The 27,643-nt window shown below is 37.3% G+C and overlaps 2 protein-coding genes across 3 annotated transcripts in view; both read right to left on the reverse strand.

Annotated features, from left to right (window-relative positions):
* LOC133639849 (zinc finger protein 638-like) overlaps positions 1-4,853 on the reverse strand; it is a 47,960-nt gene extending 43,107 nt beyond the window's left edge. Inside the window, exon 1 of one of the 2 annotated variants that reach the window (XM_062033500.1) lies at positions 4,746-4,853. The gene's annotated coding sequence lies outside the window, so the exon portion shown is untranslated. The remainder of the gene's footprint in view (positions 1-4,745) is intronic. The other variant, XM_062033501.1, reaches the window with a different exon arrangement.
* Positions 4,854-6,184: 1,331 nt separating this feature from the next.
* LOC133639881 (CD209 antigen-like protein E) lies at positions 6,185-26,152 on the reverse strand. The gene is made up of 5 exons (XM_062033552.1): positions 26,056-26,152; positions 25,117-25,224; positions 15,909-16,114; positions 13,622-13,725; positions 6,185-6,373 (listed from the first exon to the last, which is right to left on the reverse strand). The coding sequence occupies exons 1-5, from the start codon at positions 26,150-26,152 to the stop codon at positions 6,226-6,228; spliced, it is 663 nt and encodes a 220-aa protein (XP_061889536.1). The 3' UTR covers positions 6,185-6,225.
* Positions 26,153-27,643: the final 1,491 nt, after the last annotated feature.

Genomic DNA, 27,643 nt, shown 5'->3' on the forward strand with positions numbered 1-27,643 from the left:
TCCACTTTGCATCAGTCCATCTTAGATGAGCTCAGCTCAGCGAAGCTGTCGGCGTTGCTGGGTGTTGTTGATAAATGGCTTTCGCTTTGCATAGTAGAGTTTTAACTTGCACTTACAGATGTAGCGACAAACTGTAGTTACTGACAGTGGTTTTCTGAAGTGTTCCTGAGCCCATGTGATGATATCCTTTACACACTGATGTCACTTTTTGATGCAGGACCGCCTGAGGGATTGAAGGTCACGGGCATTCAATGTTGGTTTGCCGCTTACGTGCAGTAATTTCTCCAGATTTTCTGAACTTTTTGAGGATATTACGGACCGTAGATGGTGAAATCACTAAATTCCTTGCAAAAACTTGTTGAGAAATGTTGTTTTTAAACTGTTGGACAATTTGCTCAGGCATTTGTTCACAAAGTGGTGACCCTAGCCCCATCCTTGTTTGCGAATGACAGAGCAATTCATGGAAGCTGCTTTTATACCCAATCATGGCACCCACCTGTTCCAAATTAGTCTGTTCACCTGTGGGATTTTCCAAATAAGTGTTTGATGAGCATTCCTCAACTTTCTCAGTCTTTTTTGCCACTTGTGCCAGCTTTTTTGAAACATGTTGCAGGCATCAAATTCCAAATGAGCTAATATTTGCAAAAAATAACAATGTGTACCAGTTTGAACATTAAATATCTTGTCTTTGCAGTCTATTCAATTGAATATAAGTTGAAAAGGATTTGCAAATCATTGTATTCTGTTTTTATTTACACTTTACACAATGTGCCAACTTCACTGGTTTTGGGTTTTGTAATACAAACAGTTATAAAATGCAGATCTAGTGCGGACACACACGGGAGGTGAAGGAGAGGACTACGGCGCTAAGATAGCTTGAATGGGAAGTAGTGAAAAAAAAAAATTCCAAGAATAAGTGTTTTGAACACTTTTTACAGAAGTCCGACTGGAACAGTGTTAATTAAAGCAGAGAGTAATCAGCTGAGAAAACTAGATTAGAAAGTAGACTAATAAATCAAGGGAGGGAATAAAATCCACACAGTGCCACAACACATCTGTCAGCCACAGACATGAATGGGCAGATAGTAGATGTACAACATATTAGTAATCAATATACAATAACAATAAATATAATAAAGATGTATAACTTAGGGTGTAACGGTACACAAAAATTTCGGTTCGGTACATACCTCGGTTTAGAGGTCACGGTTCGGTTCATTTTTGCTACAGTAAGAAAACAAAATATAAATTTGTTGGTTATATATTTACCAAATTTGTAAACAATGGCTTTATCCTTTTAACATTGGGAACACTATAATAATTCTGCCCAAAAATAGAAATAGCTCTGTGTGTGATGGATGTGAGCCACCACTAGGCTGATCAGGGCAACAGCAGGCAGTCATGAATGCTAAGGATAATAACAACATACCGTATTTTTCGGACTATAAGTCGCAGTTTTTTTCATAGTTTGGTCAGGGATGTGAGTTATACTCAGGAGCGACTTATGTGTGAAATTGTTAACACATTACCGTAAAATATCAAATAATATTATTTAGCTCATTCACGTAAGAGACTAGACGTATAAGATTTCATGGGATTTAGCGATCAGGAGTGACAGATTGTTTGGTAAACGTATAGCATGTTCTATATGTTATAGTTATTTGAATGACTCTTACCATAATATGTTCCGTTAACATACCAGGCACCTTTTCAGTTGGTTATTTATGCCTCATATAACGTACACTTATTCAGCCTGTTGTTCACTATTCTTTATTTATTTTAAATTGCCTTTCAAATGTCTATTCTTGGTGTTGGGTTTTATCAAATAAATGTCCCCAAAAAATGCGACTTATACTCCAGTGCGACTTATATATGTTTTTTTCCTTCTTTATTATGCATTTTCGGCCGGTGCAATTTATACTCCGGAGCGACTTATACTCCGAAAAATACAGTACATATACACACAGGGTCGATTGTCAGGGATAATGTGGTCAATATACATAAAATAAAAACTAAATAAGATAAGGCTCAGGATGGTTTCTTAACAAATCCTTTCTACAAATAGTGCTTTTTTTGATTGATTGATTGAGACTTTTATTAGTAGATTGCACAGTACAGTACATATTCCGTACAATTGACCACTAAATGGGAACACCCGAAAAAGTTTTTCAAATTGTTTAAGTCGGGGTCCACGCTAATCAACATTAAACTGCCTCAAGTTGTTGCTCATATTAAATAAAATTACAAAACTTTTCTTCTACATATTATAAGTGCAACATTAAACAGTTTCAAGTCAACTCAGCCTCAGATTAACTTTTCTCCCCCCCCCAGCTTTAACCCTGGTGACTTTCACTCAATCTTCATTTTTTTTGCCAGAAAAATCAGTTTATCCATATTGTCTGCAGAAAGAAGAAGTGGGTCAAAATCTAGTTTTTAATGCAATATGGTCTTAAATCTGCTGCTATAAAAACAAAACGGCATTTGTTATTGCTTTAGCCCTGCCTGACTCGCAGAGGGGAGGCTGCTTGAATGTGGTGTATGCACGATGCTCGTCTTTCTCTTTGTTGAAGCGATGTTCACTTGGGGGTGGTGCTGCTTCAAATGGGTTCGCATGTTTGACGTGTTGCCAGAAGCATACCCTACCGCTGCTGAACAATGTCAGCAAACCGCTTTCGCTTTGTTGTCGTAGCCCGGTCGCTGCTAGCATGCCGCGTGTCGTGCCTCGGTGTGCATTGTTTACACAACGTGCGGTACGCTACTTAATATGTCCGTGTGGAAACTCGTTCGGTACACCTCCGAACCGAACCCCCCCCGTACCGAAACGGTTCAATACAAATAAACGTACCGTTACACCCTTATGTATAACTAATCGATTTATAGTCAAATGGTAGCCCCTCATCGTAATTAAATCGTGAGATGCCCTAAGATTTCCACCTCTAACCGATATGATGCGATATCATAGCCCTTATGCCAATATTGTCCATAAAGACGACATGGGCAACATTAACTTTTTGTAAGTAGTGCAAGTCTTTAGAGCAGGGGTGTCAAACGTACGGCCCGAGGGCCGGATCAGGCCCGCGAACAGGTTTTATCCAGCCCGCGGGATGAGTTTGCTAAGTATAAAAATAAACCAGACATTTTTTAATGAAAAAAATGCTGTTCTAAATGTGTCCACTGGATGTCGCAATAGCAATCATTTGTATCTTTGTAGATAATGCTACATATATCCATCCATTTTCTACCCCGTTTCCCTTTTGGGGTCTAAGTATAAAAATAAACCAGACATTTTTTAATGAAAAAAACTGCTGTTCTAAATGTGTCCACTGGATGTCGCAATAGCAATTATTTGTATCTTTGTAGATAATGCTACATATATCCATCCATTTTCTACCCCGTTTCCCTTTTGGGGTCGCGGGGGGTGCTGGAGCCTATCTCAGCTGCATTCGATAAACCACATGATGTTAGTACATCAGTCGAGGAAAATTATCAAAGTACATTAATAACATACTGTACTTGGATTTTGATATAATTTTCTTATCTTAATAGATTGAAAATGAACACCACTGAGTTGACTGATGAACGTTATCACATCACTTATTCAGAAAACATAAATAACGACAAATAAAGATAGAATACTATTAACCGCAGTAAGTAAGTGTAAAATAAACCAACAACATTATGATTTGTACATTTTCAGAATGTGCTTGTTCTATTTTTAAACAAAGAAAACAATCTGAAGTTGTCTTTATTTTTAAGTTATCGTGCCGTGATTTTACCAGTCCGGGAGTAGATTTTTCTCCATGTGGACCCCGATCTAAAATAAGTTTGACACCCCTGCTTTACAGCGACAACTCAGCAAAGTTACACAAAAAAAACCTTCCAAATATGGAGCCCAATTAAAGGAAGAGTCAACTTTATGATAATTCAACAATTCCATGTTGCTGGGCGGCGACAATCTACGTTTGGAGAAAAAGCTGAACACTCAATAATAAATATTCTCTAGTCCATCGGTCCCCAAATTTTTGTAACTGCGGACCGGTCAACGCTTGAAAATTTGTCATAAAAAATACAATGTGTGCTTACGGACTGTATCCCTGCTGACTGTATTGATCTATATTGATATATAATGTAGGAACCATAAATATTAATAACACAAAGAAACAACCCTTTTGTGCGAATGAGTGTAAATGGGGGAGGGAGGTTTTTTGGGTCGGTGCACTAATTGTAAGTGTATCTTGCGTTTTTTATGTTGATTTAATAAAAATTAAAAAAAATTGTTTTTTTAATTTCTTGTGCGGCCCGGTACCAATTGATCCACGGACCGGTACCGGGCCACAGCCCGGTGGTTGAGTCAACCAACCTGGAAGTGTTTTTAATAAAGGACCAGGGAATAATAATAGTACAGTTTGGCCTACGTGTGTGAAATATAATGCTGAAATCAAGTCGACTATTCACGACCATGCGCCATCTTACTCGACGCTCACAGGCGAAAGCAAGACAATAGTACACACAACGGCCACTTATAACGATTAAAAAAAATTGTAACTGCAAAACATAATCGTGTATTAAACAGCTGTGGGCCTCACTAAATCTTATTGATTCGTCACACGAAAGCCATTTTAAACCGCCAACTAGCTAGCTAGCTAGCCAATGGTCGCGGTCATGGCGCTATTGTACAATTACACCACTATTATATAATCAACACTTTAGGTGTTTTATACATGATTTATATTATATTTAATTACCTTTTGTACACTGAATCACACCGCCGAGTGTTCCTACTCCTTCTTGGCTTCCTTTTCTTCGTTTGTTTAATAGCCGTTGGCAAGCAACTGTGGCGCGCATTACCGCCACCTTCTGGACTGGAGTTCGAGATGCTAAATTATTCTAAAAAAAATAATATTTAAACGTATGTTCTTTTGAACATGTTTTGTGAAATTTAAATATTCTTAGTTTGTCTTGTCTTTATTGTACAAGATGCAATTCAACCACACAACAACTCCAGTGTGTGTCTCCCTCTTAAGTCACTTCCCTATCTCTCCCCGGAAGTCCCGCCCCCCAGCCAAGGTCATTGGCCAACACCCCGTCGCCAGCCGCTTGTCAACTGCAACTTCTTCTTCATTTGCTCTCCTTCCTATTTAGCTGTACAATCAATGAATACATATTTGATTTGTTAGATCAACCATAAAATCCTGTGTAATATTTTCCAATCAATTACAGCAAATTACTAAGGAATGTAAACTGCAATCTATCTTCCATGAAGAAAACTTAAATAGAACATTAGCGCCATCTTGTGGTCAGTGATGGTTAAGTCAATGACGTTATAGTTCGATTTTTAAAAAAATATATATATTATAGAATAGTTTTTGATTGATTGATTTAAACTTTTATTAGTAGATTGCACAGTGAAGTACATATTCCGTACAATTGACCACTAAATGGTAACACCCAAATAAGTTTTTCAACTTGTTTAAGTTGGGGTCCACTTAAATTGATTCATGATACAGATAAATACTATCAAATATATACTAACAACATAATCAAATATATACTGACATCATAATGTTAGTACATCATAATCATAATTATCATAGTGACATTTAAAATCCATCCATCCATCCATTTTCTACCGCTTGTCCCTTTTGGGGTCGCGGGGGTTGCTGGAGCCTATCTCAGCTACAATCGGGCGGAAGGCGGGGTACACCCTGGACAAGTCGCCACCTCATCACAGGGAAAAAAATTTTTTTAAATAAGATGCAGTTGTGACGTCACCAGCCTAGTCCTCCCCCTTCAACATTTTGTTTTAATGGTTTGTACTATTACTTGAAACTGATAACATATTACTGTATTTGCTACTTATACTTGTCTGTACTGCATATTGACTTAACAGAGAACTGATATGACCTCAGATTGTAACGTGTGTTCATTGTTTTTACATGTCTTAATATAAGTGTCTGCGGGGAACCACAGGGGTCAATACTATAGGGCCAAATTCATTGGTGGTTGGTAATAAACTATGTTTTTCTATGTATGCTTTTATATTTGTATATCCTGTTTTTAATGTCTTGTCTAGCGGCTACCAACGAGGAAGGTGGATGTAATCTGCAGTTAATTCAATCATTCATAAACTCATAAGAGGTTCTCTTTTTGGGATGAGGTGGTGTTTTGGATTTAGAGTGATAACAAATATAATTTTATTGAAGTAGATAAAAGAGAGGACACATTTCATAACAAGAGTTCTTTCTCACAAATCCACTGGGATCTGGCACTGCAATTAAAATCATTCAAACCAAGAAAGTTGATCATCGTACGAAGATCACCACAGTCTTCGCCTCCAAATGCGCCGTCAGGCTGCCCCGGGGACCATTCCAGCCTACAGAAGGAAACCAAAACATTACCAGGAATCATGTAAATGTCCAGTAGGAAAGAAAATCAATCCCCATCATCCAGCTGTCACCTTATGTTTTTTTCTTCATGTCTTTTATTTTGAATAAATATTCCTCAGATTCCTTTACTTCTATTGCAGAGCAACCAGGCACACCTGCAGCCGCTTTCCAACTGGCAGTGTTCTTAACCTCCAGAGAACATTGTGTATCTGTGAAAGGGCTAAACCCGTGGAAATGCTGCGAAAGGGAACTGGATGTGCAGTTCAATCCATGAGTTTAAAAAAAATAAAAAAAATAAGACTATACATAAGTACAGCGATGTGCTGTAAGTAATAAGTACGATCAATAGACGTGGAACATGATAGTATGTTTATATACCTAAACATTATATAGAGTTAGAGTTAGAGTTAGAGTTTGAGTTTATTTTGAACATGCAAGCATACAACATGATACATCACAATTTCCAGTTTCTCTTTTCAACATGTTCGAAAAGGAGTAGGAAGAAGCAGAGCTTATTTAATCCTACCCCTTTTCTTTACATAACAGTTGCTGAAATTTTTTTATTCACTTCCTGTTCTCAATTTATTCACAATAAACTCCATAGGTAATCACAATAAAAATAAATAAATAAATAATAGTAAGAATTTAATAATAATAATTGGTGAAGAAAGTCATATTTCATATGATGAGATAAGTAAGATTACTTTAAGAATTAATGAATGGATGGATGAAATAAATTGAAAATGTTTGTCATGGTTCTTCTTCTTTGTACTTTGTAAACACTTTAAGTTTGAAGAGTTTCTTGAAGTGGATCATATTAGTACATTGTTTGATTGCTTTGCTTAATCCATTCCATAATTTAATTCCACATACTGATATACTGAAGGTCTTAAGTGTTGTACGTGCAAACAAATGTTTTAAATTACGTTTTTCTCTAAGATTATATTTCTCCTCTTTTTTTTGAGAAGAATTGTTGTATATTCTTGGGTAGCAGGTTATAGTTTGCTTTGTGCATAATTTTAGCTGTTTGCAAATTCACTATGTCATGGAATTTCAGTATCTTTGATTCAATAAATAAATGATTTGTATGTTCTCTATATCCAACATTATGTATTATTCTAACTGATCTTTTTTGTAACACCGTTAATGACGAAGTGTACTTTTGTAATTATTTCCCCATATTTCTACACAGTAGCTCAGATATGGTAACACTAGTGAGCAGTATAGAATATGAAGTGATTTTTTGTCTAGAACATGTTTTGCTTTATTCATTATTGACGTGTTTCTTGCTACTTTATGTTGTATATTTTTTACGTGAGATTTCCAGTTCAATTTATCATCAATCATTATACCTAGAAATTTGGTTTCATTTACTCTTTCAATTTCTATTCCGTCTATTTGTATTTGTGTTTGACTTTCTCTTCTACTATTACCAAATAGCATTATTTTAGTTTTACTAAGATTCAACGATAGTCTGTTTTTGTCAAACCATCTTTTTAATTTGTTAATTTCTTCTGTTATTATTTGTATTATCTCCTGTGTGTTCTCTCCTGAACAAAACGCTGTTGTATCATCCGCAAATAATACTAACTTTAAATCTTTTGTAACTTTACAAATGTCATTTATATAGAGATTGAATAATTTAGGTCCTAATATTGATCCCTGAGGTACACCACAGGATATATTTAGCGTTGTAGACATGTGTTCGCCTAGCTTCACGTATTGTTTCCTGTTCGTTAGATAACTTCTTATCCAGTTTAAGACTAACCCTCTGATGCCATATCGTTCTAGTTTTTTGATTAAAATATTGTGATTAATTGTGTCAAATGCTTTAGTTAGATCCATAAAAACTGCTGCTGCACATTTTTTACTGTCTATTGCATTGGTAATTTCTTCTGTAATTTCAATTAAAGCCATTGAAGTTGAGACATTAGCTCTGTATCCATAATGGTTCTCTTCGAGTATTCTATTTTTATTTATGAAACTCTCTAATCTGTTATTAAACAGTTTTTCAATGATTTTAGAAAATTGTGGAAGTAAAGAAACAGGTCTATAATTTGTAAATTGATGTTTATCTCCAGTCTTATAAATTGGTGCAACTTTAGCTATTTTCATTTTGTTTGGGAATGTACCTGTTTACTAATTACTAATATACATTAATGGTCCTGAGATCTCTTCTATAACCTTTTTTATCATTTCCATATCAATTCCATTACAATCAGTTGAAGTCTTAGATTTACATTTTTTCACGATTGTAACTATTTCCTCCTGTGTCACATTACTGAGGAACATGGAGTTGGGATTTCGCTCTATGGTATCATTATAGTCCTCAATTGGAACTGGGTCTGGAATCCTTTCTTCCAATTTTGGTCCAATATTTACAAAATAATTATTGAAGCTTTCAACTACTTCCTTTATGTTGTCATTGTTTTTATTTCCGTCTAAAAAGTATTGAGAGTAGTCCCTCTTTGTGCCATTTTTAATAATGCTATTGAGGATGCCCCATGTTGCTCTCATATTATTTTTGTTCCTGTCCAATAATTCACTGTAATATTCTTTTCTACATGATCGTAGTATGTCTGTTAACTTGATTTTATACTTTTTGTACTTAATTTCTGCCTCTATAGTTCTTTGTGCTATAAATTCTCTATATAGTGTATTCTTCTTACAAGCATTTTTTAATCCTTTTGTCATCCATGGTTGATTATTCTTTCTCTGTTTATTACTAAGTTGTATCCATGGACAATGTTTGTCATAAAGTATTATGAACTTGTTTAAGAAATGTTCATATGCTTCATCAACCTCTTTTTCATTGTACACATTGTCCAAATCTTGCTTTTGTAGCTCAATTTTGAAAGCAGTCATCCTCTTCTCTGTGCACAGTCTTCGAAATGTCCTTTTGTCTTCCATGTTCTTCTTGTAGTGTCCATCATATATTGTAAAAACTGGCAGATGATCACTAACGTCGGTTATAAGTAGACCACTTGTAGTGTTATTGTCAAACTCATTGGTAAAAATATTATCAATAAGCGTGGCACAGTGTGCTGTGATTCTACTTGGCTTTGTGATTTTTGGATATAAACTGATGCTGTATCAATGAAGTCATCAATAGACTTTTGCTTGTTAGGGTTCAATAAGTCAATATTAAAGTCACCACATAAGAACATTATTCTTTGACCATTATCCATGTAAGTAGCCTTGATCCATTCTTCAAATGTTTCTATACTTGACTTAGGTGATCTATATATACAACTGATGAAAATGTTTTTGCTTTTTTCCTGACATATTTCAATGGTTATACATTCTAAGATATTATCTATAGCAAATGACATGTTTTTTACCACTTTGTAGTTCAGGTTCTTCATCACATACACAGCTACTCCTCCTCCATTTTTGTTGGTTCTGTTGATGTAGTTTAGTTCATATCCCTCCAGATCAAAATCTATTCCTTTTTTTTATCATCAATCCATGTTTCTGTAACAGCAATCACTTTGAATGGTTCGTTGATGTGTTCCAAAAAGTTCTTAATGTTGTTGTAGTTTGCATACAAGCTTCTGCTATTAAAATGAATAATTGACAATTTGTTATCGCATGTAATGTTGCTATTATATTGATCATCCGTATAATAAAAACAATTATTACTGATGTGGGAGAAAAAATTTGTATCTGGATCTATATCATTTTCCAAATCCTGGTTTTTGTGATCTTTGTTGCAGAAATTTTTTAGTTCCATATTTTCTTGTTCAACAATCTTTGATGTTGTTTCAATAATCTCAATAAGCGTAGGTGGATGCAATCCTGAATGTAGGTCCTCTTGTTTAGTCGTCCCTTGGAACGTAGTAGTGTCGATGCTGAATTTGGGTGTTTGTTTTCTGTCAGAGTCCATTATCATCGTTGTTTTGGTAGCTGTGTAAACTTTAAAAATTGTCCAGGTCCTTGATGTCATGGACAACAATTACTCTTGCTTCTGGACCTCCATTCAGCTTGATGTAGATTTTACAGTTGATGCTCCAAGTTCCCTGGATTTTTCCCTGCTTCCTCAAGTCGCGTGCTTTCTTGGCGATTCCAGCATTGCGTTTTGTGAGATGCTCATTCATGTACACATTTGTTCCCTTCAGCTTCTTTCCCTGTCTCAGCAATGCCATTTTAGATTTTCTGTTTACGAGTTTCACGAGCACGACTGGAGTGGCGTTGTTGTTTCTTCCGTTCAGTGGGATGCATGTTTCGATGGTATTAATGTCAATTTCAATGTCCTTTGATTGCAGAAAGTTGACCACTTGCTGTTCTGCTGAGATCATATCCATTTCATCTGGTTCACCTTCATTATTCACAGCTTTCGCATAGGATCTTGGTTTAATTCGGTGCCCAGTCACGATGATATCATTCATTCGTTTGTCCTGATCCATTTCATCTATGATATTCCTCAGCATGTTGTTGTCTTCTTGAAGGGTCTTCATTCGTTTGCCCATTTCAGTGGATTCATTATTTCTTCTGTTGTTCTGAGATTGCAGATTTTCTATATTTTCCTGCAGACTTTTCACATCTTGTTGGTTTTCTGTTGTTACTTTTCTCAGATATTCTTTCAATTCTTTCATTTCTTCTTTCATTTCTTCTTTCATTTCTTTTTTCATTTATTTCATTTCTTCTTTCATTTCTTCAAGTATTTGTAGTATCACTTCTTGATTCCCATCATGTCCTGTGTCCAACCTCAAATCTTGTTCCCAGTTGTGTTCTGTAACAGCTGACCCCAAAGGTTTCGGGATTTCAATCTTTCATTTACCTTTTCGCATCGCGGCAGTCACTGACGTCACTGCCTCTTGCTTGTGTCTTAACGGCAGTTGCTTCTTTAGCGACTTGCGGCACTTTAACTTGTTTTTTCCAACAATTTCGTATCTTGCGCCGTTCAGAGATCAATTTGAGGTGTCAGCCTGTCAACTTATATCACTCTGCGATATATATATTAGGGGTGTGGGAAAAAATCGATTCGAATTCGAATCGCGATTCTCACGTTGTGCGATTCAGAATCGATTCCCATTTTTAAAAAATCGATTTATTTTTATTTTTATTATTTATTTATTTATTTTAAAAAAAAGTATTTTTATTTTTTATTAATCAATCCAACAAAACAATACGCAGCAATACCATAACAATGCAATCCAATTCCAAAACCAAACCCGACCCAGCAACACTCAGAACTGCAATAAACAGAGCAATTGAGAGGAGACACAAACACGACACAGAACAAACCAAAAGTAGTGAAACAAAAATGAATATTATCAACAACAGTATCAATATTAGTTACAATTTCAACATAGCAGTGATTAAAAATCCCTCATTGACATTATCATTCGACATTTATAAAAATAAAAAAAAAAGAACAATAGTGTCACAGTGGCTTACACTTGCATCACATCTCATAAACTTGACAACACACTGTGTCCAATATTTTCACAAAAATAAAATAAGTCATATTTTTGGTTCATTTAATAGTTCAAACAAATTTACATTATTGCAATCAGTTGATAAAACATTGTCCTTTACCATTATAAAAGCTTTTTACAAAAATCTACTACCCTGCTGAAATCCTATGTATTGAATGAATAGAGAATCATTTTGAATCTGGAAAAAATCGTTTTTGAACCGAGAATCGTGTTAAACTGAAAAAAAATTGATTTTGAATCGAATCGTGACCCCAAGAATCGATATTGAATCGAATCGTGGGACACCCAAAGATTCACAGCCCTAATATATATATATGTATGTTAAAAGTTTGGGGTCACATTAAAATGTCCTTATTTTTCAATGAAGATAACTTTAAACTAGTCTTAACTTTAAAGAAATACACTCTATACATTGCTAATGTGGTAAATGACTATTCTAGCTGCAAATGTCTGGCTTTTGGTCCAATATCTACATAGGTGTATAGAGGCCCATTTCCAGCAACTATCACTCCAGTGTTCTAATGGTACAATGTGTTTGCTCATTGGCTCAGAAGGCTAATTGATGATTAGAAAACCCTTGTGCAATCATGTTCACACATCTGAAAACAGTTTAGCTCGTTACAGAAGCTACAAAACTGACCTTCCTTTGAGCAGATTGAGTTTATGGAGCATCACATTTGTGGGGTCAATTAAACGCTCAAAATGGCCAGAAAAAGAGACCTTTCATCTGAAACGCGACAGTCTATTCTTGTTCTTAGAAATGAAGGCTATTCCACAAAATTATTTGGGTGACCCCAAACTTTTGAACGGTAGTGTATATATATATATATATATATATATATATATATATATTTTTGGAGCAAAATTTACGCAAAATCATAAATAATATCCAATGAAAATGATCTAGACCACAAGGATTCAAATCATCATAGGTCCCCTTTAATTTACATTTCCTACAATTAATTCCTTAAAATGTTTCATTTTATACCTTGCTTGTGTTACAAAATGAGCACAGGAAGTGAACTAACTAATGTTAGACATTGTTATGAAGCGGAAAAGGGGTAGTATTAAATAAGTTCTGGTTCGTCCTACTCCTTTTTCAGACATGTAAATGAGAAACTGAAAAAATTTAACTATGCATGTTTGAAATAAACTAATACAATAATATTTGTATTTTTTGCCTATTGACAAATGTGCTCTATGTGAGGAAGCCAATAACAATTTTACTTTTTGCTAACACTGCCTTTGTCTTTGAGGGTCCAAACCCAAACAAATGAATCAATGAAGATAAGCACAAAAACCCAACAATCAGTTTGCTTCAAAAGTACTTCAAAGATGCTAACAGTGCTAGGTGATATACAGTAGGAAGGGGATTCATAAGGCCCCATTTGTCGCAGTTTACCTGACACATGAAACGTGATGAATTGGGGGATGCACTATCCACTTTAGCCGCCAGATAGCAGTAGAGTGTTGAATATCTTAAAAATGTGTTTTGTGGCTCGTCACATACTATGTAGAGTGGCGCTTTCCATCATCTTCAGCAGACTGCATTGGAAAATGATGAACCCCTCTCCTTTCTCTCACACGAGATCCACCTAGTAATGGGGCCATATGATTCCCTTCCCTACTCTCGTTAGGGTACCAGTTTGGTATTTAAACATGTGTGTTGATGCACAGGACAGTAATACAAGTTGCACATTGACTCCTCTAAATTAAATTCTAGTTCATTGCTGCATAAAAATGCAGCACAGGTGAAACATGAATACTGTATTGTGTAATAATTTTGATGCTCACTTGTCTTTGTTGACCGGTGTTCCGTCCACCCAGATCCAGTTTCCCTCCTGAACCCTGTCTGACATTCCGATCCAGGCTGCCTTGGTGAACCCTGTGAGAAATGCCTGTCACAGCACAGACGTTTAAAGGTGATTCTCTCAATTTCCAAGTAAGCAAAAGTTTAAAGGGCGCAAACAGAAAATAATATGCATCCATTTGGGACATTGATGAACCTCCACTTCTGTACAGGATGTAAATGTAATAGCATAGTTGCTCATTTTCATCTGTGGAAATTTAAGAATATCCATTCACCTTATACAAAACCCAAAACCAGTGAAGTTGGCACGTTGTGTAATTCGTAAATAAAAACCAAATACAATGGTTTGCAAATCCTTTTCAAACTAAATTCAATTAAATAGACTGCAGAGACAAGATACTTAACGTTAGCACTGGTAAACGTTGTTATTTTTGTTATGCCTGCAACATGTTTAAAAAAAGCCGGCACAAGTGGCAAAAAAGACTGAGAAAGTTGAGGAATGATCATCAAACACTTATTTGGAACATCCCACAGGTGAAGAGGCCAATTGGGAACAGGTGGGTGCCATGATTGGGTATAAAAGCAGCTTCCATGAAATGCTCAGTCATTCACCAAAAAAGGATGGGGCGAGGGTCACCACTTTGTCAACAAATGCGTGAGCAAATTTTCCAACAGTTTAAGAACAACATTTCTCTGTCTAAGAATTTAGGGATTTCACCATCTACGGTCCGTAATATCATCAAAAGGTTCAGAGAATCTGGAGAAATCACTGCACGTAAGCGTAATAAACATCTAAATGCCTGTGACCTTCGGTACTGCATCAAAAAGCGACATCAATGTGTAAAGGATATCACCACATGGGCTCAGGAACACTTCAGAAAACCACTGTCAGTGAGTAACTACAGTTTGTCGATACATCTGTAAGTGCAAGTTAAAACTCTATTATGCAAAGCGAAAGCCATTTATCAACAACACCCTGGGCCCGAGCTCATCTAGGATGGACTGATGCAAAGTGGAAAAGTGTTCTGTGGTCGGATGAGTCCACATTTCAAATTGTTTTTGGAAACTGTGGAAGTCATGTCCTCCGGACCAAAGAGTATGAGAACCATCCGGGCTGTTATAAGCGCAAAGTTCAAAAGCCAGCATCTGTGAAGGTATGAGGGTGTAATAGTGCCCAAGACATGGGTAACTTACACATCTGTGAAAGCACCATTAATGCTGAAAGGTACATACAAGTTTTGGAGCAACATATGTTGTCATACAAGCAACTTTTATCATGGACGCCCCTGCTTATTTCAGCAAGACAATGCCAAGCCACATTCTGCACGTGTTACAACAGCGTGGCTTCATAGTAAAAGAGTGCGGGTACTAGACTGGCCTGCCTGTAGTCCAGACCTGTCTCCCATTGAAAATGTGTGGCGCATTATGAAGCCTAAAATACAACAACGGACACCCCCGTTGACTGTTGAACAACTTAAGCTGTACATCAAGCAAGAATGGGAAATAATTCCACCTGAAAAGCTTTAAAAATTGGTCTCCTCAGTTCCCAAACGTTTACTGAGTGTTGTTAAAAGGAAAGGCCATGTAACACAGTGGTAAAAATGCCCCTGTGTCAACTTTTTTTGCAATGTGTTGCTTCCATTAAATTCTACGTAAATTATTATTTGCAAAAAAAAAAAAAAAGTTTCTCAGTTCGAACATTAAATATCTTGTCTTTGCAGTCTATTCAATTAAATATAAGTTGAAAAGGATTAGCAAATCATTGTATTCTACTTTTATTTACGATTTACAAAATGTGCCAGCTTCACTGGTTTTGGGTTTTGTACAATTCAAGGTCTTTGCTTTTGGCTCTTTCGAAAAACAAACAACCTGATTATGTTTTTCTTCCCAACAATCAAAGTGTCGAAGTGCTACTAAGACTGACAAATAGGAGTTTGAATACACTGAAAAAAAGGGGGGTTGGCTTATATTATTTTCTGAAAAAAGTGCTTAGTTTGAAGGTGTGGACTGGAAACCCCAATGGGACCATAACTGGGGTCCTTACCTATTCTCATTTTAAATTTGACAATGACACTACAAAAATGGCGTATATTATCAGGATCAGGCTTTTCAGAGCTGCTCTGATTGGAGACCCTTGGTCACACTTGGTCAAAGCACTCTCTAACTAAAAAAAAAAGAGGAAAAGAAAAGAAAACCTTCAAAGGTGCAACATTGGAAGAAGTTCCTTGCTTTTATAACAAAAGTCCATCCATCAAGCAGCACATTGTTTACCTGTTCCTGTCTGCTGTTGATGATGACCAGATCAGCGTGTCTCTGCAGACAGTCTCGTCGGCTGCTGTCCCAACTCTTCCTCTGTGAGGAAACGTAGTAACAACTGGAGCCGAACAGGAGCCACCCCTGTGGACAGATAGAGATGTCTCCTGTCTCACCTACACCGATGTCTCCTGTCTCACCTACACCGATGTCTCCTGTCTCACCTGCACAAAGACCGGGTCAATCAGATGAAAAAGCTCCACACACCCTTTGAATGAAAGCTACATTTGTATATTACTGCAGCAAGAAGAGAACAGTTCAGTTCTGAAGGCGATTAGTTAAACTAGTATTCTATTCATTATATTTGCAGAAAGAAACACCACCAGAGGCTTCCTTGCGGTCTGCTCTGTCGCCCACAAGTTGCAGACAGGTTTCAGGCTGAAAAGTGATTGTTCATCTAAAACAGGGGTGTGAAACTTGTTTTTAATTTAGGGCCACATCGCAGTTATGGCTGCTCTTCGAGGGCCGCTTGTAATAATTATTATACTGTATTTTTCGGACTATAAGGCACACTTAAAATCCTTGCATTTTCTCAAAATTCGACAGTGCGCCTAATGTACGGAACAGTATTGGTTGTGCTTATCGACCTCGAAGCTATTTTATTTGGTACATGGTGAAATGATAAGTGTAACCAGTAAATGGCAGTCACACATAAGAGATACGTGTAGACAGCAATATGATGGCAGTCACACATAAGAGATACGTATAGACTGCAACACCAAAATTGTATACGTTCCATTGAAAATATAAAGCACACACGGTTCTCAAAAATCTATCAAAATGTGTTAGTACGATTTTGTTAAGTTATGAAGCCGCACCGCTTGATGGATTGTACTGTGCTTCAACATACGAGTATTATTATGGTGTGTGTATAAGGTAAAACATACTATCTGCCGCTTTGGTTCGCAATATTATGCAAAAGCAACTTTTCTTACCTTCTGGTACCTGCTGATCTGTATTTGGGAGCTGCATAAGTTTTGAAAATTTGCGTGCTCCCGACTTGACAGTCCGTGCCGATACCGTAGTCGATAAGCTTCTTCTTTTTCTCTATCTTCTTGTTATGGGACATTCATCCTCCGCTGTTGCCATTTCTAATATAAAGTAGTGTAAAGTTCTTACTTATATCTGTCAGTAAATGTGCCATGAAAGTGCTAAAACATACCGGTGTAGTGAGTTTACATTATTCACCCAAGGAACTTTAGTTATTAGAGTTTCGGTCGGACGGTTGTTCACGGGACACATTTCCGGCGTTGTTGTTGCACTAGTGAGCCACGGATGAGGAGATGCTGCTCCGTTATTGATTGAAGTAAAGTCTGAATGTCATTAAAACAGTTAGCTCCATCTTTTGACACTTCTTCCACTCCCGTCCTTGCACGCTACACCGCTACAACAAAGATGACGGGGAGAAGACTCTGTCGAAGGTGAGCCACGTAAATAAGACCGCCCACAGAACGGAGCATCCTGAAGCGACTGTCAGAAAGCGGCTTGAAGATGATCTGTAAAACATAATCTATGCAACATTTTGACCAAAGAACCACCATCACATGTTATGTAGACCACAAGGAAGTGTTTTACATTTAGAAAAAAATTATGATAATATGACCCCTTTGATGCGCCCTATAATCTGGTGCGCCCTATGGTCTGGAAAATACGGTATTAGGCAAGGCAAGGCAAGGCAACTTTATTTGTATAGCGCTTTTCATACTCAAGGCAGACTCAAAGTGCTTCACAGACAACAAAGTGAAATGAAAGAAAATAAAAGCAAAATTAAAATGCAGACAATAAAAATAAAAACAGTGCAGACGTTAAAAGTTAAAAGATTAAAAGATTTAGCTGAAAGCTAAGGTGAACATAAAAGTCTTCAGTCTAGTTTTAAAAGTAGTGAGAGTTGGGGAGAGTCTAACATCTTCAGGAAGTTTATTCCAGCTATTTGTTGCATAGTGACTGAATGATGCTCTCCCTTGATTTGAGTTTACTCTTGGAACCGCTAACAGATTGGTCTCAGAAGATCTTAGTGATCTAGAGGGCTTATATAGTGGGAGCATATCAGTGATATACTTGGGCCCTAGACCGTGTAGTGATTTATATGTGAGCAGGAGGATTTTGAAATCAATTCTCTGATGTACAGGGAGCCAATGTAAGGATTTAAGAATTGGTGTAATGTGCTCACATTTTTTGGTCTTTGTTAGAACTCTAGCAGCAGCGTTCTGAACAAGCTGTAGCTGCCTGACAGTTTTTTTGGGAAGACCTGCAAGGAGACCATTACAATAGTCTAGCCTACTGGTAATAAAGGCATGTACAAGTTTTTCAAAGACTTGAGCTGACATGAGCCCTCTAAGTCTTTTTACATTTTTGAGGTGATAGTAGGCCGATTTTGTTACTGATTTGATGTGACTGTCGAAATGTAAATCAGAATCTAAAATAACCCCAAGATTTCTGGCTTTATTTGAGGTTTTCAGGGACAGTGATTGAAGGTGTTGGATGACTTTAAACCTTTCTTTTTTAGCACCAAAAACAATTATCTCAGTTTTATCTTCATTTAGTTGTAGGAAATTTTGGCACATCCAGTGTTTGACTTGCTCAATGCACTGGCACAGAAGATCTATGGGGCGATAGTCATTTGGTGATAGCGCTACATAGATTTGGGTGTCATAGCAATGATGGTCAATGTTATTATTTTGCATGATTTGTCCTAGTGGGAGCATATAGATGTTAAATAAAGTCGGCCCCAAGATTGAACCTTGGGGGACTCCACACGTTACGTTGGTTGGTTCTGATACAAAGTCACCAATGGAAACAAAATAGTTCCTATCTTGTAGATATGACTTGAACCAGCTTAAAACTGTGCCTGAGATCCCCACCCAGTTTTCCAACCTGTCCAAAAGTATTGAGTGGTCGACAGTGTCAAATGCAGCACTGAGGTCCAAAAGCATTAATACTGAAGTTTTGCCAGAGTCTGTGTTTAGACGGATGTCATTTATAACTTTAAGAAGGGCCGTCTCTGTGCTATGAAGAGGTCGAAATCCTGACTGGAAGTTGTTGTGGCAGCCAGTAGAAGCCAAGAAGTGATTTAGTTGTTGGAGGACAACTTTCTCAATTATTTTACTTATGAATGGTAGATTTGAAATTGGTCTGTAGTTGTTGATAACAGAGGCATCTAGGCTCTGCTTTTTTAGAAGAGGTTTAATGACTGCAGTTTTGAAAGCCTTCGGGAAATTGCCCGATTAATGCATTATCTCCTCATGATATTATTACACAATTCCCAATGTATTTCATTATTATAATTTTTTTTAATGTACACATTGAACAAGAAATGTTTGGAATGTACAATATGTTATTATATGGTGTACATTATTTTTCACCAAGGGCCACATCCTAAAAAAATCCAAGTATGTGAAGGCCATTTTGATATTTTCATTTTGTAAAAAGAAATGCTAAAAACAGACATTACCTATATAATTAAATACAAAACTCTGTGTCAGCTTATAGATCAGTGGTCCCATGCAGAAAAAAAAGATCAAAACAAAACTTGCCAGTTTTCTACACTACCGGCACCAATTTCTATTAGTGGTCCTTTTTATATAGAGAAGGCAGCACATTTGGTTCAAGGTAAGGGTGGCAATTTGCTGGCCAGTCTTTCTAAAACGGAGACGTAAAATTTCTCCTTTTCCAAAAAAATCTCCTCTGGTGCAGGTAATTTACACCTAAACCCATCCCACCCACGGGCAGGCACATTTCCGCCTCGGTTTTATTTAGAATTCGAGGTGGAAGTAAGCTTACCCTCCAAGGCGGAAAATCGGTGGACCCAACTTGCCACCCTCAGTATAAAACTATGACTGAGCTGTAAAAAGGACAGGTACATTGGCCACACAGCACAAACCGCTTCCAAATAAATTGTATTTCATTCTAGCAAGGACCACCTCTGATAAAGACGAATATAAATCCATGTAAACTAGGAGGTTAGGAGACGTGTGTAGGTAAATGTTTATATACTACATTAACCAAAAGGCTTAGCGCAGTAGACAGGAACCGGAAGTGTGTCTTAGCTAAGCGGGGGGAGGACAATTGTGCCGTTTGAGCGAGAAGGGTCCGTGTAATCAAAAAACAAATTTTGGGCCATTTTTTCTATTTCTAAAACAAAAGTTGGACAACTATTCAATGACACTTTTTTTTAATAAACGATAACAGGGCTCCTGCTGAACATAGGTGTTGGTGTTATTATTCTAAAAACATGCTTAACGCGATGGAAAAGCTTTAAATACTGCTTCTGGTTCAATTTGTCATCACACAGATAACCCCGCATTTTTGCATTTTTTCGATTTTTGTGTTTTTCTGAAAAAAATTAAAATCCCGAAAAGGAAAAGGTCCGTATATTTCCAGTTCTGAAACGCAAATCAAAAAATAAAATTAGTGCCGATTTTCAATTGTTATTATATACGGCATATTTTAAAACAAACAAAAAGGGGTTGATTTTCATTAAAATATTGCCATAAAATTTGATTTTTTGCCGTTTTCCTTTTATGGATTTTTATTTTACGATAAACACAAAAATCGAAAAAAATGTTTATCCAAAATGCAAAAATGCGTGGTTATGTGTGGCGACAAATTGAACCGGAAGCAGTATTTTTTAAAGCTTTTCCTTTACGTTTAGCATGTTTTTAGCATAACAGTAACATCTTTGTTCAGCAGGAGTCCTATTGTCGTTTTGAAAAAGTGTCATGAAATAGTTGTCCAACTTTTGTTTCAGAAATTAAATGAGAAAAAATGGCCCGGAATTTGTTTTTTTTTAATTTGCATTTTAAGAATAGGTGAGGGCCGACATCCGGGCAACTGAGCTACATACGGGTTCTTCGAGCCATAGCAACCAGACTGGCGTTGAAAACAAACCGTTGCCATTACTCTTTAACCTGTCGACCTACGCTGGTTAAACCCGTCATTCTGCCTCCAAAATGCCGAAAAACTGTGTTGTTTTTGGTTGTGCTAACCACAACTGGAAACAGGGAAAACAAAGGTTGCATTTTGTTCTGCCAAAGCGTGATAAAAGCCCACAGAGACGAGACAAATGGCTCGCAGCTTTACACCGGGAAAACGAGGACGGTTCTCACTGGAGTCCCCCAAAGTCCCGGGTCGTGTGTTCGGATCACTTCGTTTCTGGTAAATATAAGGAACAAAAATCCACCTTCTTAACCACAACTTGGCTATACCGTCCGTGCTAATGTTGTACTTGTTGAATTTGTACCTTATAACGTTCGACAGCTGAAGTTGTTGTTGTACAAAAATAACATGCGGTATATACTATATAGTCTATAGCCTAGCAAGCTATTTTCGAAAACCGGACAACGAGAGGATACCAAAGGCAGCGTTAAGATGGAAAACGTAAGCCAGGGCGGCCAAAGAACACCTGGCGAAGAACAGTTGAAGGGGAGCTGAAAGAGATGAAGCTTACATGGGGCGAGGCACAGACACTAGCACAGCAGCGAGATGAATGGCGTGGAGTCGTCGAAGCCTTATTTCCCATCCGGGAAGAAGAGGATTAAGTTAAGTAAGTAATATACTATATAGTCTATAGCCTAGCTAGCTATTTTTGAAAACCGGTTTCGTTTAAATTTGCACTTAACAGTTGGGTTTTTAAAAACCAATAAACCCTATAATTTTCATGTTGCCATTTAATCAACTTTTCAAGACAGTTGCAAAATGCTGTCTGCAAGACTTTTCAATACAAAGACATATATTTTGTACATTATTCGCCTGCTGTACTGCGCCTTCATAAGGCTACCACTTACAAGGACCAGGCTACTAGGGGTCAGTCTGCTTTCTTTTGGGGTTTTTTGCCGGACATTCCAGTATTATTTACCCGTAATCTTGGTATTACTTTCCTTATTAGGTTATTTTGCCACCTCCCCCTTCTCTGTTTAAACTCCCCTTTGTTGTACTTAAACAATACATGTAGCCCTCAAATCTCTCAATATTTTATACACTAACACTTGATCTTGTTGTTGATAACTTCCGCGTCTCTTTCTTAGTAGCGCGCAGGCTAAGCTAACTAGCAAGCTAAGCTAAGCTTGAGAAGCTTTAAAGTTAACTGAGGCGAGTCTGACGCAAATAATACATTTTCGTTTTTTCACACGATATGCGAATAAGTAAAAATGCGTAAATGAAGGATTTAACGCCGACTTCCAAGCCACAACGCTCGTTAAATGCTTTTTCTGTCAATGCTGTGTTCGCTGTGAGCTGGTTTGTTTTCAACGAATTCCCGGTTGCTAGGGGATTGGTAAGCGGAAGTGACGTACGTCCGCCCTCACCTATTGGAAATAGAATGGTACCCGGACCTTAAAATACGGCTTCCGGTTCAATTTGTCAACAAACAGATAAACACGCATTTTTGCATTTTGGATGAGCATATATTCGATTTTTGTGTTTATCTGTAAAAATAAAAACCCATAAAAGGAAAACAGCCCAATTTTATGGCAATATTTGAATGAAAATCAACCCTTTTTTGTTTGTTTTCAAATCTGCCATATATAGTAAAAATCGAAAAACGGCCCTAATTTTGTTTTTTGATTGGCGTTTCAGAATTGGAAATGGAAAGAACGGAAGGTACACGAACCGAGAAACCCCTAGCTGCCGTCCGTGGATCGGGGCGCGGCTCAATGTGGGCGTGGGTCAACGTCGAACCGCCGAAGAAGAATGTGTGCAGAGCGGAGAAGAAGTAAATCAGCTATTTTGCAATATTTGTGACCGACAAGGGATGAAGTAACATTATTTTACTTTTGAAATGGGTTATGCTATGTATTAGTGATGGTCGGGTGATTGAACCACTTGAGCCAATTGATTCGAGAATTTCTCGAAGCTTTAATGCAACCTTCGGCACAAGACACCACCTGCTGGCCAACTGTATAATTACAAACAATTAACCACATCAAGTGTGACGCATTGAGCTGAAAATGACAATGAATCACAATAAATGTTTGACAAAATGGTTTTCCTTGTTAAATCAACAAAATATAATAAAATATGTGTTTGTATTTTGCCAACATGGTAGAATCATACAATATGGCAGGTTGTGTTTTGTTTTTCTGTCACTTTGAGGAAATGACATAAAGAGAAATATGACAATATCATGTAACCAGTGTTTAAAAATTTTAATTTATTGTTTTAATTGGTTTTACCCTTTAAAATCGTTTTTAATCATATTTATTTTTATATTTATTTATTTTTTGTTTTTATTCAGTCATTGGTGGAGCTAAGGGTCATATTTGAATATTGTTTTTAATATTGTTGTGCAGCACTTTGGAAACATTGTTGTTGTTTATATGTGCTATACAAATAAAGTGGATTGGATTGGAGGAGATTTAGTTCATTTCTATTTTTGGTTTAAGGCAATTATTTTTTCCTTTTTTGACAAAACCTACCACGGATCGGAGCGTGCCGAAACGGAGGAACGGAGACGGACTTTCGTGTTTACTCCCTTTAATATACAGCAGTGGTGTCAAACGTACGGCCCGTGGGCCGGATCAGGCCCGCAAACCGGTTTTATCCGGCCCGCGGGATGAGTTTGCTAAGTATAAAAATTAGCCAAAAAATTTTGAATGAAAGAAACTGCTGTTCTAAATGTGTCCACTAGATGTCACAATAGCAATTCTTTGTATCTTTGTATATTATACTACATATGTAAAAAAAACAAAAAACTACAAGATGTTAGTACAAACCCCGTTTCCATATGAGTTGGGAAATTGTGTTAGATGTAAATATAAACGGAATACAATGATTTTCAAATCCTTTTCAACCCATATTCAATTGAATGCACTACAAAGACAACATATTTGATGTTCAAACTCATAAACTTTGTTTTTTTTTTTGCAAATAATAATTAACTTAGAATTTCATGGCTGCAACACGTGCCAAAGTAGTTGGGAAAGGGCATGTTCACCCCTGTGTTACATGGCCTTTCCTTTTAACAACACTCAGTAAACGTTTGGGAACTGAGGAGACACATTTTTAAAGCTTCTCTGGTGGAATTCTTTCCCATTCTTGCTCGATGTACAGCTTAAGTTGTTCAACAGTCCGGGGTCTCCGTTGTGGCATTTTAGGCTTCATAATGCGCCACACATTTTCAATAGGAGACAGGTCTGGACTACAGGCAGGCCAGTCTAGTACCCGCACTCTTTTACTATGAAGCCACGTTGATGTAACACGTGGCTTGGCATTGTCTTGCTGAAATAAGCAGGGGCGTCCATGGTAACGTTGCTTGGATGTCAACATATGTTGCTCCAAAATCTGTATGTACCTTTCAGCATTAATGGTGCCTTCACAGATGTGTAAGTTACCCATGTCTTGGGCACTAATACACCCCCATACCATCACAGATGCTGGCTTTTCAACTTTGCGCCTATAACAGTCCGGATGGTTCTTTTCCTCTTTGGTCCGGAGGACACGACGTCCACAGTTTCCAAAAACAATTTGAAATGTGGACTCGTCAGACCATAGAACACTTTTCCACTTTGTATCAGTCCATCTTAGATGAGCTCAGGCCCAGCGAAGCCGACGGCGTTTCTGGGTGTTGTTGATAAACGGTTTTCGCCTTGCATAGGAGAGTTTTAACTTGCACTTACAGATGTAGCGACCAACTGTAGTTACTGACAGTGGGTTTCTGAAGTGTTCCTGAGCCCATGTGGTGAAATCCTTTACACACTGATGTCGCTTGTTGATGCAGTACAGCCTGTGGGATCGAAGATCACGGACTTAGCTGCTTACGTGCAGTGATTTATCCAGATTAACTGAACCCTTTGATGATATTACGGACCGTAGATGGTGAAATCCCTAAATTCCTTGCAATAGCTGGTTGAGAAAGGTTTTTCTTAAACTGTTCAACAATTTGCTCACGCATTTGTTGACAAAGTGGTGACCTGTACTGTTTATTTACAAACATTAACAAATGTCCATTACCAAACTAAGGAGAACAGTGAGACAGTGCAGTGGAATTTGGCATCGTATTCTTACCAGGGATGGAGCAGGAAGTGGCTAGGAACACGATTGTGGTCAAATTTAATATGAAGCGCCCCGTCCATTGACATTTTTCATGCACCTTTTAATGCAACATGACAGGGCCTGCATGGACTATAATCTTCCATTTGAGAAACAAACTCCTGTTTTCTTCTTTGTTTACCTTTTTCAACTGCTTCGCTGTGAGCCAGTCTCAGAGTGATGTTAAGGACCGCTTGAAGGACACACAGAATTCCAAAGGCCAGCAGAACCACGTGGACATGTTTGAATCCTGTACAACACACACACGCACACACACTCGCATTCATGCAGTATAACAAGGAAATGCACACATTTAACAATAAAAACTCACTTCAATTAACCTTTTAAAAATTGGTTGCAATAGTGTTGCCATGGTAACTGCAACTCTACGCACTTCAATATTAGTGCTGTCAAACGATTAAATTATATAATCAATCAATGTTTACTTATAAAGCCTTAAATCACGAGTGTCTCAAAGGGCTGCACAAGCCACAACGACAACAATCAGATCCCACATCAGGGCAAGAAAAAACTCAACCCAATGGGAAAAAAATTAGAAACCGGTGCAATGGACGTCGAGTGGATCTAGCATAATATAATCAGATTAATCACACCTTTGCATTTTGATTAATCACAAAAATTACTTTCTTGCATAATTTAAACTTAAAAAAATACCCTAATATTTGGACACAAATTCAATTTTATTGTCAAAAGGTTATAGCAAGTTTTGTACTTGAATGCATGTTATTTATTTGCTCAGAAAGTGGCAACTGTTTTATCTAAAGTCCAGGCAGGATGCCCTTATATGGGCAAATGCGGAACGCGATCAAGCAGTCAGACATCAGCCTACATGTCATGAATATTCTAATATAAGTGACAAACTTAGCCCCACCAACGAAACAAGTATTTTTCTTCGACCGCTAAACCTCACTGAACAAGTAGCTTCATTTACTTATCCAGTATTAAAATGATGTACATTTCCTACTGTAACATTACAGTATACTTTCATACCAGCATCACCCATGCAGACAGGAATTGTACATGCACAGGTGAAACAAATAATGCATCCAAATGTACCTACTTGGTGGCGTCTTGTGTTCATCATTTGTAGGAAATGGCTCATATTCGCCTATTTCAATGCTGACTTGAGGGCCGTGAGATTTAAACACGGCAGCCATGTTGAAGCAATGGCAAGACACTAAGATGTGCTGGGTGTAGTGTTGTGTAAAAGGAACTAGAACTATTCCATCATATCCTTCCCGTCACCAGGGTACCTGTGGCATTGTGTTGCTGCACGCCGTTTCATTCGACAAATGTCATTATAGGCATAGTCCCGACATTCATTTGTCCTAAATTTTATTGACTTCAAGGACGCTTTTGAAGGATTCACTGTGGAAAACAGAGAGAAGTTATAGAATTCAACAAAATGTAATCAATGTTGGAACATCAGAATTCAAGCTGTATAATTAAAGAGATGGAGAATTATTTTACAAAACCCAAAACCAGTGAAGTTGGCACGTTGTGTAAAGGGTAAATAAAAACAGAATACAATGATTTGCAAATCCTTTTCAACTTATATTCAATTGAATAGACTGCAAAGACAAGATATTTAACGTTGGAACTGAGAAACTTAATTTATTTTTGCAAATAATCATTAACTTAGAATTTAATGGCAGCAACATATAAAAAAAAAAGTTGGCACAGAGGTATTTTTACCACTGTGTTGCATGGCCTTTCCTTTTAACAACACTCAGTAAACGTTTGGGAACTGAGGAGACCAATTTTTGCACAAAAGTACTGGTGGTGTGTTGTAAGTTTTTTTTTTCACTCACATTTTCTTTTTCTTTTTAAGATTAAATGTTTTTTACACTAGACTATGCTTAGTTTTACACTGATTTAAATATGTATTTTAACTACTATGCAGCACTTTGTGAAACTAAAAAAGTGCTATATACAAACCCCAAAACCAGTGAAGCTGGCACGTTGTGTAAATGGTAAATAAAAACAGAATATAATGATTTGCAAATCCTTTTCAACTTATATTCAATTAAATAGACTGCAAAGACAAGATTTTTAATGTTCGAACTGAGAAACTTTTTTTGTTGTTGCAGATAATCATTAACTTACAATTTAATAGCAGCAACACATTGCAAAAAGTTGGCACAGGGGCATTTTTACCACTGTGTTACATGGCCTTTCCTTTTAACAACACTCAGTAAACGTTTGAGAACTGAGGAGACCAATTTTTGATGCTTTTCAAGTGGAATTCTTTCCCATTCTTGCTTGATGTAAAACTTAAGTTGTTCAACAGTCCGGGGTCTCCGTTGTGGTATTTTACACTTCATAATGCTCTGCACATTTTCAATGGGAGACAGGTCGGGACTACAGGCAGGCCAGTCTAGTACCTGCACTCTTTTACTACGAAGCCACACTGTTGTAACACGTGCAGAATGTGGCTTGCCATTGTCTTGCTGAAATAAGCAGGGGCGTCCATGATAAAGTTGCTTGTCTGGAAACCCATGCATCCGTGAAGAGGAGACGGCAGAAGAGAGGTTGAAAGAGTAACATGAGGGCCCGCAAAATACCAAACATCTTAATCAGTTGCCTTCAGACCCTGAAGTAGTAGAGACACCTCCAGTTTCGTCTGCAGAGCCTACCATTTTTAATAT

The sequence above is a fragment of the Entelurus aequoreus genome, linkage group LG22 (assembly GCF_033978785.1).
Source record: "Entelurus aequoreus isolate RoL-2023_Sb linkage group LG22, RoL_Eaeq_v1.1, whole genome shotgun sequence".
Lineage (NCBI taxonomy): Eukaryota > Metazoa > Chordata > Actinopteri > Syngnathiformes > Syngnathidae > Entelurus > Entelurus aequoreus.